At 36.2% G+C, this 12,949-nt stretch overlaps 1 protein-coding gene across 1 annotated transcript in view; it reads left to right on the top strand.

The window, feature by feature from the left end:
- The window catches only part of C1H12orf40 (chromosome 1 C12orf40 homolog), a 68,228-nt gene that overhangs the window by 7,218 nt on the left and 48,061 nt on the right, over nt 1-12,949 (top strand). The window contains exons 3-7 of the mRNA XM_048343059.1: nt 1,476-1,614; nt 3,631-3,763; nt 4,326-4,374; nt 5,481-5,669; nt 8,304-8,419. Of these exons, the coding sequence (XP_048199016.1) occupies nt 1,476-1,614; nt 3,631-3,763; nt 4,326-4,374; nt 5,481-5,669; nt 8,304-8,419 (626 nt within the window). The remainder of the gene's footprint in view (nt 1-1,475; nt 1,615-3,630; nt 3,764-4,325; nt 4,375-5,480; nt 5,670-8,303; nt 8,420-12,949) is intronic.

The following is a 12,949-nucleotide window of genomic DNA, read 5'->3' as shown; positions in this document are numbered from 1 at the left end:
TAGTTAGAGTATTCTGAAGTACTCTAACATGTTAATATAAAAGAGCCTTTCTGGGCATTGGTGACTCATGCGTGTAGTCCCAGCTACTCAAGAAGCTGAGATCTGAGGACCACTGTTCAAAGCCAGCACAGGCAGGAAGGTCTGTGAGCCTCTTATCTCCAGTGAATTGCAAAACAGAAAAGAAAAAGAAGCCGGAATTGGAGCTATGGCTCAAGTAGTAGAGCACTGACCTTGAGCAAAAGAAGCTTAGGGACCAAGAAATGTATCCAATGCCTAACGTATGAAACTGTAACCTCTCTGTACATCAGTTTGATAATAAAAATTTGAAAAAAAAAAAAAAAAGAAGCTTGGGGACAGCAGTACCCAGGCCTGAGTTCAAAGCCCTAGGACTGGCACCCCCCCCCCCAAAAAAAGAGCTTTAACATTGAAAACATGCTACATAATCACTTGGAAATGAAACTTTTTGGCAGTAAATCTTTTTCTATCTCAGATTCTTGTTACTTTTGATAATTTACATGTATGAGCCAGCTTATGCCATTGTATTGTGAATTATTTAATGGACAGCAAGATCTTCTAAGACAATTTTTTAAGTGTCAAACACGATCATGGTTGCTCAATAAAGAAAAGTGAAATAAATGCTTCTGAATTTTGTAAATGAAAGATAGAATCTGACAAAAGGAACCACAAACAAAGAGTAACAATTATAGTTAAAACAAGAAGAAAATACAAACTGGATGTAGAACAATAGTTTTGAACAAATAGGATTTAAAGAGTTAGCAGTTAAGGAGAGTTGACCATCAAACTAAGTTGCCAGTGGTTGCAGATTCATTCTTACACAGCACTTATTTTTTTCTCATTTCAGTTGAATGTTGATGGAACTTTGCTAGGCAGATATTTAAGGTTTTGTATATCACTAGGGAGGCATGCTTTTCAGAAAAGCAAGTTTTTTTGTTGTTTTGTTTTTGCCAGTCCAGGGGCTTGGTTGGACTCAAGGCCTGAGCACTCTCCCTGGCTTCTTTTTGCTCAAGGCTAGCGCTCTGCCACTTGAGCCCCAGCGCCACTTCTGGCCATTTTCTGTATATGTGGTGCTGGGGAATTGAACCCAGTGCTTCATGTATATGAGGCAAGCACTGTTGCCACTAGGCCATATTCCCAGCCCTGCAAGTTTTTATCTTATAAGATTTCTTACTTTGCTACTAAATGTCTTTTTTAACTGTATATACAGGTAATTTCAATTTTTGATGTGTTGGGGTTAACTTTTTAAAGTTCTTTTTTAAAGGTTTTTAACAGAAAGATTATAAAAGGTATAAATTTTAAGAGTCATTAAGCAAGCTAAAAGTTATTGATTTAAATTTATATGTAAACATACAGGTGCTGTCACAAAAATATGAAAACAATCAGTCAATATTTTTGTTATTTGTGATTCTGCTGTATATCACTTGGTGTACATTAATTTTAATTTTTAAATATTTTAGGAATATTTTGAAAGGAACAGGTTAAAATCAAAAATGAAATTACTGGGAGTTTTATCTCCTGCCCAAAATTCTGCTGTCAGTTTAGACCTTCTTAACCTCTACATGGTAAATCAGATATCTTGCAAGAAGAAGGTACCTGGTAAGTCCAATAGCATTTTATTTTGAGCTTGATTTGTAATAACATTTAGCTTTCTAATTAGTTTGAAATTTTAGACCTCATAGCAGTGGAAAATTAATTTAAAAACTTATTGTACTTTTAAATTAGCTGTTATAGTTGCCTAAAATATTGTTTTTATTAATCCATTTATTTTATTTATAAGCTGTGCACATATTTAAAATTAATTTATTAGATGTCATTTAATGTCTAAGCTGATGTCACCAAAGTTTAGTTTGACAGCAGAGAAAAATGAATGTGTTTATAGTGTTTATAAGCACTACAGTATTTATAGTTTAGTATATATACTACATATATTCACATATATATACTACACACACACACACACACAATATTTAGAAACTATACCAGAAAAGATTTTTATCTCAATGACTGCTTTCCTATCTTACAACTTGAACTATTTCTTACATACTCATTTTTCTTTTCTTTTCCTTTTTCTTTTCTTTCTTTCTTTTTTTTTTTTTTTTGCCAGTCCTGGGACTTGATCTCAGGGGCTTGAGTGCTGTCTTTGAGCCACTTTGGGCTCAAGGCTAGCACTCTATCACTTGAGTCAGAGCACCACTTCTGGCTTTGTCTAAGTTGTTTATTGGAGTTGTTTATTGGTCTTTTCTTCCCGGGCTGGCTTTGAACCATGATCCTCAGATCTCTAGAGTAGCTAGGATTAGAGGCATGAGCCACTGGCATCTGGCTTATATATTCTTAAAGTATTATCCACAGTAATCTATTTCAAGATAAAATTCATTTTATATTATACTTTGGTTAATTAAAAAGCAAATCAGAATATACTTTCCCTCTCTGAAGAAAACTTGTATCTAATATTGAATTTTTAAAAGAAGTACAAAATTGATAGCTTAAAAATAATCCATTAGGAAAGAAATCTTTTCTCTATGATTGTTCCTAAATTATGTGATTTGCTTTGGAGAGAACAATAGAAACTAAAGGTGATATTCTTGCATCCAACAGGTTTTTCAAATGCCAAAGTATCATTTTAGGGGTACTACCTTCATGTTCTTTTCATACATACATTCATCCCGTCAAACAGTGTGTTTATTGACTGCCTGTGATAAGAACTGTATTTGGGTACTGAGAAAGAAATAGAAAGCAATGCTTTAACAGCTGCTAATGACAGAAATCCAAAGTAGAAATACAGTTACTCATTTAATTAAAAGGAAGAGTGATAGTGCAGGGGGTCTCAGGGATAATTTTAATCAGGAATTTGAATGTTACTAAGAATCTTTCAAATAAATTACCTTTATTCTTTCATTGTCTTCATCATTAAGGCTTAAAACCTTGTCTTGAGAAACTTTCATTGCTTGCCTCTTAAGTTTGCCACCAGAGGAAGACTGCAGGTGGTTCTCTTGTTTTCACAATTTTTTATTCCATTGGAAGGATATTCTCTTTTAGTGTTTGCATCTAGTTTCAATAGTGAAACAATTTCACTTATAATCAGTTACTAGCATTCTATTATTGGTTTATCTTTCATCTAATGGCTACGTCCAAACCAAAATTTTATAGATGGACAGAAAGTCCCTTTTAGAACCATAAAGTTAGACTTGCTACAAAAACATTTCTCAGGAGAAACAAGTTAGAATACTGAACAAAGAAAACCATTTAGCATGGGAGCGTTTTAGCTTATCTCTATAAAGAGAGACAAGGTAGTATTAAGTTTAAAATTTAGTGAGTGAGCTAAAGCTCATCAAGTGTGATAAAGTGTTCAAATGTGCTACATTAGAAAATATGTATGGCTGTGAGAATATATGTCACAAAATCTGATGTACTTGAGGGAACAGCACAGTCTTGAGGTTAGGTAAGGTGACAAAGAAAAAGACATTTTCAATGAAGTGTGACAGTCATACATACAGCATCATTATGGCATAGGATGTGCACATTTATCTAATGAAGATGATACATTATCAAAACTTTCAAAGCATTTTCTTCTAATTTTAAAATTATTATTAAATTAATATTTTTATCTTACAGAGACTGTGAAAAGACCAGTCCACGTGAATATGAATAGAGATATTAAAGTTCCTCTAAGAAAGCATGATTTAGAACTTCCAATGTCACCTGATTGTACACCTTCTAAACTCTGCCTTGATGATACAGAAGACAAGTGAGTTTTAGCTGAGTCTTACATTGCTAGGTATTTAAACTGGCTATTATCAGTTTTTTGGAGGAGGGGAGGCAGTACCAAGGATTAAACTCAGAGTCTTATGTCTGCTCAGTTGGTACTCTACCAATTTAGCCATGCCTACATTCCTGCTTTGTTTTCTGATTATTTTGGAGATGAAGTCTCAAAGATTTTTCTGCCTAGGCTATCCTCAAACCACAAGTAGCTAAAATGACAGGTGTGAGCCCCCACTAACCTGGCTTTGACTTGCTCATCGAAAAAAATGTACTAAGGGTTTACCTTTAAGCTTCACTTTTTGTTTGTCTGATATTATGGAAGTATTAGCACCTTTATCAAAGACCTAGGTGTTTTGTACACATACTTTGATTTTCCTTATGATAAAGTGATTATTCTCATATTAATAAGATTTTTATAAAAACTCAATTATGTTATGATCCTGGAAGGATATACTGCTTTGTGTGGTGGAGTAGGACACTATGCATTTTAGATAAATAAAAATGACTGTTATTATACAGTTTTAACCTTAAAGTTTTCTTTCCTTTAGTATACACTCTCAGAAACTGGGTAGCAAGGACGAACATGATTCAGTTCAGGTAAGTTTCTTTTTAAATTTAATTTGTAAGTTGTTTTAACAATTATGACATGTCAATGAATGACCTAAATTTTTGAACATTGGGAAAATTAGTTTTATCCTTTGAAGGAAAACTTTTATAGTCTTTTCTGTTCTTCCTTGGCAGAATGGGAGTTTGAACTCAAGGCCTTTTGCTTCCTAGGCCATCACTCAGGCCCCCTGAGCCATATCTCTAGCCATATCTCTTGGTTTTTGGCTGGACCCGCTTAAACTTCAGTCCTCCTATTTACGGTTCCCACATATTTGAGATGACTTGTGTGTGCTGCTATGCCCAGAGTTTTATTAGTTGGGATGGGTCTTGTAAATTTTTTCCCTGGGCTGGCCTCAAACCATCATGCTCTCACCGCCCCCTATATAGCTAGGATTCTAGGTATGATCCACTGCCCTAGCTACAATTGTTTTAAGCAAATAAAATTTTAATCACTTCGAATATGTGTGCATTAACAATAAAGTTTGAAATTTTGTTTAATGTCTATTGTCTGTTATTGACTCTTAACCTTGAATTGCTAGAGTTAAACTAGATCAGCAATGATTTAGATAGCAGTGATACTAATCCCTTAGAAATCTTGTCACTTGGGCTGGGAATATGGCCTAGTGGCAAGAGTGCTTGCCTCCTACACATGAAGCTCTCGGTTCGATTCCCCAGCACCACATATATGGAAAACGGCCAGAAGGGGCGCTGTGGCTCAGGTGGCAGAGTGCTAGCCTTGAGCGGGAAGAAGCCAGGGACGGTGCTCAGGCCCTGAGTCCAAGGCCCAGGACTGGCCAAAAAAAAAAAAAAAGAAATCTTGTCACTTGAATTGTGAGTTAATGACAATCATATCTTATATCAGGATGACAGCAGGGGTTCCTGGGGGTTGAGGAGAAAGATGGGGAAGGCAAAGAGGAAAGGGTCTTTGAAATAAACTTTACTTAATTACCTGTCTCATATTAGCAAATTCTACCAGTTACTGATGACTTAGTTTTTCTTGGACTCCTGTAATCTGTGCCTTTTTTCCCACTTTATTTCTGCTCTTTTAATTTGTTTAGTTTATGTATTTTAAATGATTTTTTAATCGTTTCCTACAGTTGTCACAGCATATAGGCTCATGCAGTGTGTTTGAACCTCAGTTCCACAGAACAGAAAACTACAGTTACCCCTCACCATCGTTTTCTGCAGAAGTGTCTTGTAACAGACACAGTCCAAGGCAAACGTGTACTCCCCGAGCAGCACCAAATCCTTGGAAAGCTGCATATGAAAGCACTCGGAATGAGCAGGTACATTGCTAGGATATAGTATCTCATATCATTTTACAAACTTGAAAATTGTAAGTTCCAAATTTCTACAGATAAAATCAAATTAGAAGGTAGATCAAGGTTAATCGTTTCTTTTCAGTCAAAATTTAATTATTTGTGCAGCAGTAGATTGTGAATCCAAAAAGTGAGATGTTCTTTAAAAGTTGTGGAAATGATCATTTGTTTAGAAAATTATTGCTAGCCCAGTTGAAAATCCTGAAGTTTGTTTTATTGTACGTGTTTACAATCACTGAACTGGTTAGTTATGATGTCATGGTGATTCATTCTGTATAACATACTGTCCCAGTGGTGTCATAGTCTCCTAAAGGAAAATTGTGATGGCCGGATTCTTTTCAGGGTTTGAAGCTGAGTATATATCACTTCAATTAATAGTTTATATAGAGACATGTATTGATTGTCCAAACGTTCACTCACATATCCCAATTTAAAAAGTTTAAATCTATCAGTCTTAGAACATACATATGAACTATTTTTTATTCATTATGTAGTTTAAATATAGGATCACTAAAGGTTACTGCTGTAATATATAATGGCAGTTAGGAAAATAGATGTATATATGTTTTGTTAGAAGTTTCTGTTACTAATTATTCTTAGCATGAAGAGTTTAAGGATCAATAAATTTTGAACACTTCTCTAAATGACATTAAACTAGTTATTAAGCTACTCATGTAGCTTATATATACATATATAATACATATGTATACGTATATATATATACATATATATATATATATATACACACACACATAGATATTTCAATAGTACTCTAGGGAATTTGAGCTCAGGACCTAGCATTAGCAACACAGGTACGCTACTACTTGAGTTGTCCCTGCCTTTTCTTGCTTTATTTACTTTGTAGATAGAGTGCCACTTTTTTTCTCCATGTTAGCCTGAGAACAGAATCCTCCAGCCTATTTCTCTCATCAATCTGGGATTACAAGCCTGAGCTACCTTGCCCGCTTTGTTTATTGAGATGAGATCTCCATAATTTCATGTGCATGCTGGCCTTGAGCTGCAAACTTCCCGATCTCTGCTTTCAAAGTAGCTGGAGTTATAGTCATGAGCCACTGTGCCTGACCTTCATTTGTATATTAAAGACATTACATTGTATATATTTTATAACTTATCTTTTCTCTGTGAAATAGTATTAGGTAGAAAATAAAAACACTGTGATATATAGTTGAACAGTCTCATATGTATGTATATGTTTGTGTGTGTATATGTTTATATAACTACAGATTAATTATTAACTCGAGATAGGACAGTAGTGTTAAGTCTTCTATGGAGAAGACTGGAAAGGGATGCCATGCCATCGTACCATCATATAAAAGGAAGTACTTAATTTCTTACATGGAGAGATTTATAGAAGAAATAAAATGAACTAGAGTAACTCAATCCCCACTGCCTCCTCAAAATGGAGAGACAGTGGGGAGGTACTGGGACCAAACCCAGGGCCTCCTGCTTGGTAGGCAAGTACTGTATCACTGAGCACGTTGCTCCCCCACCTTCTATCTCTTTCAGTTAGATGTATATTTATTTCACATACCAAGTTTGGCTTTATGATCTTTATACTTCTGTCACTATCTCAGTCAGATATTTTTGTTAGTTGAGACTTCAGTATCAGCTATTCCTGACTTTGCCCCCCCAAAAAAAATGGCACACAGTATCTCTTTTTGACTTCCTTATTTTTTGTTGTTGTTGTTGAAACAGGGTCTTGCCTTACAGTCCAGGCTGGCCAGGAGCTCCTTGTGTAGCCCAGGCTAGCGAGCAACTTGTAATCCTCCTGATTCTACCTCTAAGTGGAAGGATTACAAGTATGTGCCTCTGTGACCAGCTGACTCTGTTTTTCTCCTGATTTTTGCAATTGATTGTCTTTTAATTTTACATTTTTGTTTTCATGGATTAATAGTGAAATATACTATTGATAATACTAAAATTATTATTATTATTATTATTATTATTGGGCCAATATCTTAAGTTACAAGATACCTTGCACTTTACCATGTGGATTCTCATCTGGTTTTCTTAACAGTCCTCTTACATTCTGCTCATTTTGTACTGAATTGCATTGGTAGTCAGAGAAATGAAGAAGTAGTCCAAAATTACTGAATTAATGGAAGAACAAATGAGTATTTTCTGTTAGAGGAATTTAGCTTTTAGTTACTCAAGATCTTGTTCAGCATACCATAAACTTCTTTATCAGTTATTCAAACACTACATTTTATTTTTAGAAAAATGTTTTTTTTGGTCTTCAAAAGAACTAAAATTACTTTCTTTTTATGATAGTCCTGAGGCCTGAACTCAGAGCCTGCATTGTTTTGTTTTAAAGCGCAAGGCTAGCACTCTACCATGTGAGCCACAACTTCACTGCTGACTTTTTGGTGGTTAATGGGAGAAAAAAGTCCTTTTATCTGCCTGGGCTACGTTTCAACTGTGGTTTTCAGATCTCAGCCTCATGAATAGCTAGGATTACAGGCACAAGCCCAGCTTTAAATATATTTTTAATATAGATGTAGTTCATGTAAATATCATCTTTGGTAAATTATATATGCATGTACATTTACTATTCTCACATTTTCTTCCATTTTTTTCCAGCTCAATAAAGTTAATTGTTCTCATTCCTTGGTTTCCAAATTAAATGATGGTGAAGGTGTTTTCCATTCATCATATAAAGTAACACAGTTTGGAACATTATTTGGACAAATACAAAGGTAAGAAAAGATGCCAAAGAAATAAAGAAGTTACAGAATTTTGTACTCTCAGTGTTAATTTGCTTTTAAGGGACATATTTTTAGTTAGGAACACAAACAGACAACTAAATTTGTAGAAATGAAATACTCAATAAAATGTATCATTTACTTAAAACAGTTTAATTTTGTCCTTCACAATATGCTTTAACACAATGTATATATGAATGAGCTCTAGCATGATTTTCCATACAGATGTATTGCATCAAATTTGTCCTCTTTCCAAACACCCTACCAAACATCCTTTCTAATTTCCATTAATACCATATTTTATTACCATTCACATATTAAGAATAGTGTATGCAGCTGTCTTATTTCACTTAGCATAATGTCCTACACTTCCATCATTTCACTGCAAATGAGAGGATTTTGTCTCTTTGTTATGCACCCCTATTTTCCTGAGCACTAAGGCTAACTCCCTAATCTTACCTACTATGAGTAATGCTACGGTAAACATGTCTGTACAGGTATGTCTATTGTATGCTATTTGGCTCCTTTTGGATATGTACCAAGAAGTTGGGGGCTAGATCATTTGGTACATATATTTTTAATATTTTGAGAAAGATCCATATTGTTCTTTATAATTGCAGTGCTAATTTCTTTTCCACAGAGTTTAAGAATTGCTGTTTTTCTACATTTTACTCAGGATATAGTTTTTAAAAAATACAATAGCTTGGGCTGGAAATATGGTCTAGTGGTAGAGTGCTTGCCTCGCACACATGAATCCCTGGGTTAGATTCCTTGAGCAAAAAGAAGCCAGGGACAGTGCTCAGGCCCTGACTTCAAAAAAAAAAAATACAATAGCCATTTAACTGTGATAGGGTGGTAATCATTCTACTTTTGATTTGCATTTTCCTCTTTTTGTCTCTTTTGCCCGTCCTAGGGTTCTAACTCAGGGCCTTGGCACTGTCCCTGAGCTGCTTCTACTCATGGCTGGCATTCTACCATTTGAGCCACAGCACCACTTCCGGCTTTTTCTGTTTTTGTGATACTGAGGAACTAAACCCAGTGCTTATGCATGCTAGTCAAACACTCTACCTCTAAGCCACATTCCCAGCCCTGATTTGCATTTTTCTGATGGCTAATAAGAGGTGAATATTGTTTCATAGATTTGTATTTTTTCCTTTGAGAAATTTTTGTTCAGCTAGTTTGCTTTTTTTTTTTTTTTTTTTGGCCAGTCCTGGGGCTTGGACTCAGGGCCTGAGCACTGTCCCTGGCTTCTTTTTGCTCAAGCCTAGCACTCTGCCACTTGAGCCACAGTGCCACTTCTGGCCATTTTCTAGATATGTGGTGCTGGAGAATCGAACCCAGGGCTTCATGTATACGAGGCGAGCTCTCGTGCCTCTAGGCCATATTCCCAGCCTGAAATTAGGGAGTCTTTTTTTTTTTTTGGCCAGTCCTGGGGCTTGGACTCAGGGCCTGAGCACTGTCCCTGGCTTCTCTTTGCTCAAGGCTAGCACTCTGCCACTTGAGCCACAGCACCACCTCTGGCCGTTTTCTACATATATGGTGCTGGGGAATCGAACCCAGGGCTTCATGTATACGAAGCAAGCACTCTTGCCACTAGGCCATATTCCCATCCCGCAGTTTGCTCATTTTTAATTGGATTTCTTGGACTTTTTGTCTGTCTGTGTGTGTGTGTGTGTGTGTGTGTGTGTGTGTGTGTGTGTGTGTGTGTGTGTGTGTGTGTGTGTGTATGGGTGTGTTGGTATTAGGGCTTGAACTCAATGCCTCACACTCTTGCTTAATGTTTTTCACTGAAGGTTTGTACTCTGCCATTTGAACCACAGATCCACTTTGACTTGTTGGTGGTTAATTGGAGATAAGTTTCATAGATTTTTCCTACCTAGGCTGACTTTGAACCTCAGTTCTCAGATCTCAGCCTCCTGAATAGCAGGGATTGAAGTTATGAGCCACTGATGCCCAGCTATTCCTATAACTAGTATTGCCAGCATCCACACTGATAAAGTTTTCTGTGATTCTCTTTTACCCTTAGATGCTAGCCGTTGCTTCTTTTTTAATGCCTTTGTCTTTCTTGCTGAATTCTAGGGTTCTCTCATAGACTCTCAGCTCAAAAGTCAGCTAGCTACTGTTGGCTTTGTTTTCTCTGTGGAAAAGGAGATAAGTGCTAGATGTCTGTTTTACCATATTGAATCCCCTAAGTAATTGTTTTCCAGTGTGAATATATGTTCCATTTATTTAGACTTAAAAGCATTTTAAATAATAGTATTTATACCTCTTTTTTACTCTAAGAGTTACTTCTTTTTCCACATAATAGGTTGATTTCTCTTTCCATTTATGGTAGTTAGTTGAGTGAAATCTCTTATTTTCTTAATGTTTGTATGTAAACCTTGATTCCTTATTTCCAAATCCATTAAACTTGCAAAAACAGTTCCAACCATACTTTTTAATGTAATGAACTTGTAATCTTATTCTTGTCTGACTAAATGGCACCACTATTCACATTGCTGTAAAAGCCAAAATAAAAGTTGTCCTTGGTTCCTTCCTTCCTTTTAACTAGTAATATCTACATGATCAACAAAATGTTGTCAATTCTGTACTCTTTAAAAACTTAATTTATTCAAGATAAGTGCTGGTGGCTCAGGTTTTTAATTCTAGTTACTCTGAAGACAGATCTGAGAATCACAGTTCAAAGCCAGCAAGGAAACACAAATTTAAGAGACTCTTTCTAGAACAGGAATAGATGGAACATTCTTTAAAATGATAAAAACCATATACAACAGACCAACTGCTAATATCATATTGAATGGGGAGAAACTAAAACCATTCCCCCTAAATTCAGGAACAATACAAGGATGCCCACTCTCCTCACTTCTTTTCAATATAGTGCTGGAATCCCTAGCAAGAGGAGTGCATCAAAGGGATCCACATTGGCAAAGAAGAAATCACACTATTCCTGTTCACAGATGACATGATCTTATATCTGAAGGACCCAAAAAACTCAGTCCCCAAACTCCTACACCTAATAAACTATTTTGGCAAAGTAGCAGAATACAAAATCAATCCACAAAAGTCAGCAGCTTTTCTGTACACCAGCAATGTACAATCAGAAAAGGAAATTAGGGAAATAATATCATTTGCAATAGCTAAAAAAGGAATAAGTTACCTAGGGATTAACCTAACTAAAGACATGAATGACCTAATTTAATGAGAACTATAAAAATCTAAAAAGGGAAATCAAAGAGGACACAAGGAGATGGAAAGACCTCCCATACTCATGGTTAGGCAGAGTCAATATAGTAAAAATGGCCATATTGCCCAAATTGTTATACAAATTCAATGCAATCTCCATCAAGATCCCAGCTACATTCTTCACTGAAATAGAAAAAGCAACCCATAAATTCATATGGAACAGCAAAAGACCTAGAATGGCCAAAGCAATTCTAGGCAAAAAAAGCAGTGCAGGAGGTATCACAATACCAGATTTCAAGCTCTATTATAGAGCCATCATAACAAAAACAGCCTGGTATTGGTATAAAAACAGACCTGAAGACCAATAGAATAGAAGACACAGAAATAAAGCCGCACTCTTACAGTCAGCTGATATTCGACAAAGGAGCTAAACACATACAATGGAAAAAGCATAGCCTCTTCAACTACTGGTGCTGGGAAAACTGGGCAGCCATATGTAGAAAACTCAAAGTAGACCCTGGCCTATCACCGTGCACCAAGATCAACTCAAAATGGATCAAAGACCTCAACATCAGACCTGAATCTTTGAAACTACTGAAGGACAGAGTAGGAAAGATGCTAGAACTTATAGGCACAGGAAGGAACTTCCTGAATAGAGTCCCAAGGGGCACAACAGATAGGAGAGAGTCTCGACAAATGGGACTACTACAAAATAAAAAGTTTCTGCACTGCTAAAGACATAGCCACCAAACTAGAAAGATAGCCAACCATATGGGAAAGGATCTTTACCAGCACAGCAACAAAGGCCTTATATCCATCATCTACAGAGAACTAAAAAAAACTAACTCCCTCCAAGCCTAGTAAACCAATTATGAAATGGGCAAAGGAGCTAAAGAGAGACTTCACAAGAGAAGAGATTAAAAATGGCAAAGAAACATATGAGGAAATGTTCAACATCCCTGGCAGTAAAGGAAATGCAAATAAAAACAACCCTGAGATACCACCTCACTCCAGTTAGAATGGCCTATACTCTGAACTCAGGCAACAACAAATGCTGGAGGGGATGTGGGGAAAGAGGAAACTTTCTCCACTGTTGGTGGGAGTGCAAATTAGTACAACCACTTTGGAGAACAGTATGGAGGCTCCTCAAAAAACTCAACATAGACATACCCTATGACCCAGCCATACCACTCCTAGGCATGTATCCTGAACAACAGGTCCCAAGATATCAAAAACACATCTGCACTTCCATGTTTATTGCTACACAATTCACAATAGCCAAAATATGGAAACAACCCAGATGCCCCACTACAGATGAATGGATCCAAAAAATGTGGTACC

This window comes from Perognathus longimembris, chromosome 1, assembly GCF_023159225.1.
Source record: "Perognathus longimembris pacificus isolate PPM17 chromosome 1, ASM2315922v1, whole genome shotgun sequence".
NCBI classification, from domain to species: Eukaryota; Metazoa; Chordata; class Mammalia; order Rodentia; family Heteromyidae; genus Perognathus; species Perognathus longimembris.
The sequence above is the reverse complement of the archived record's forward strand: the minus strand, read 5'-3'. Positions and strand labels throughout refer to the sequence as shown.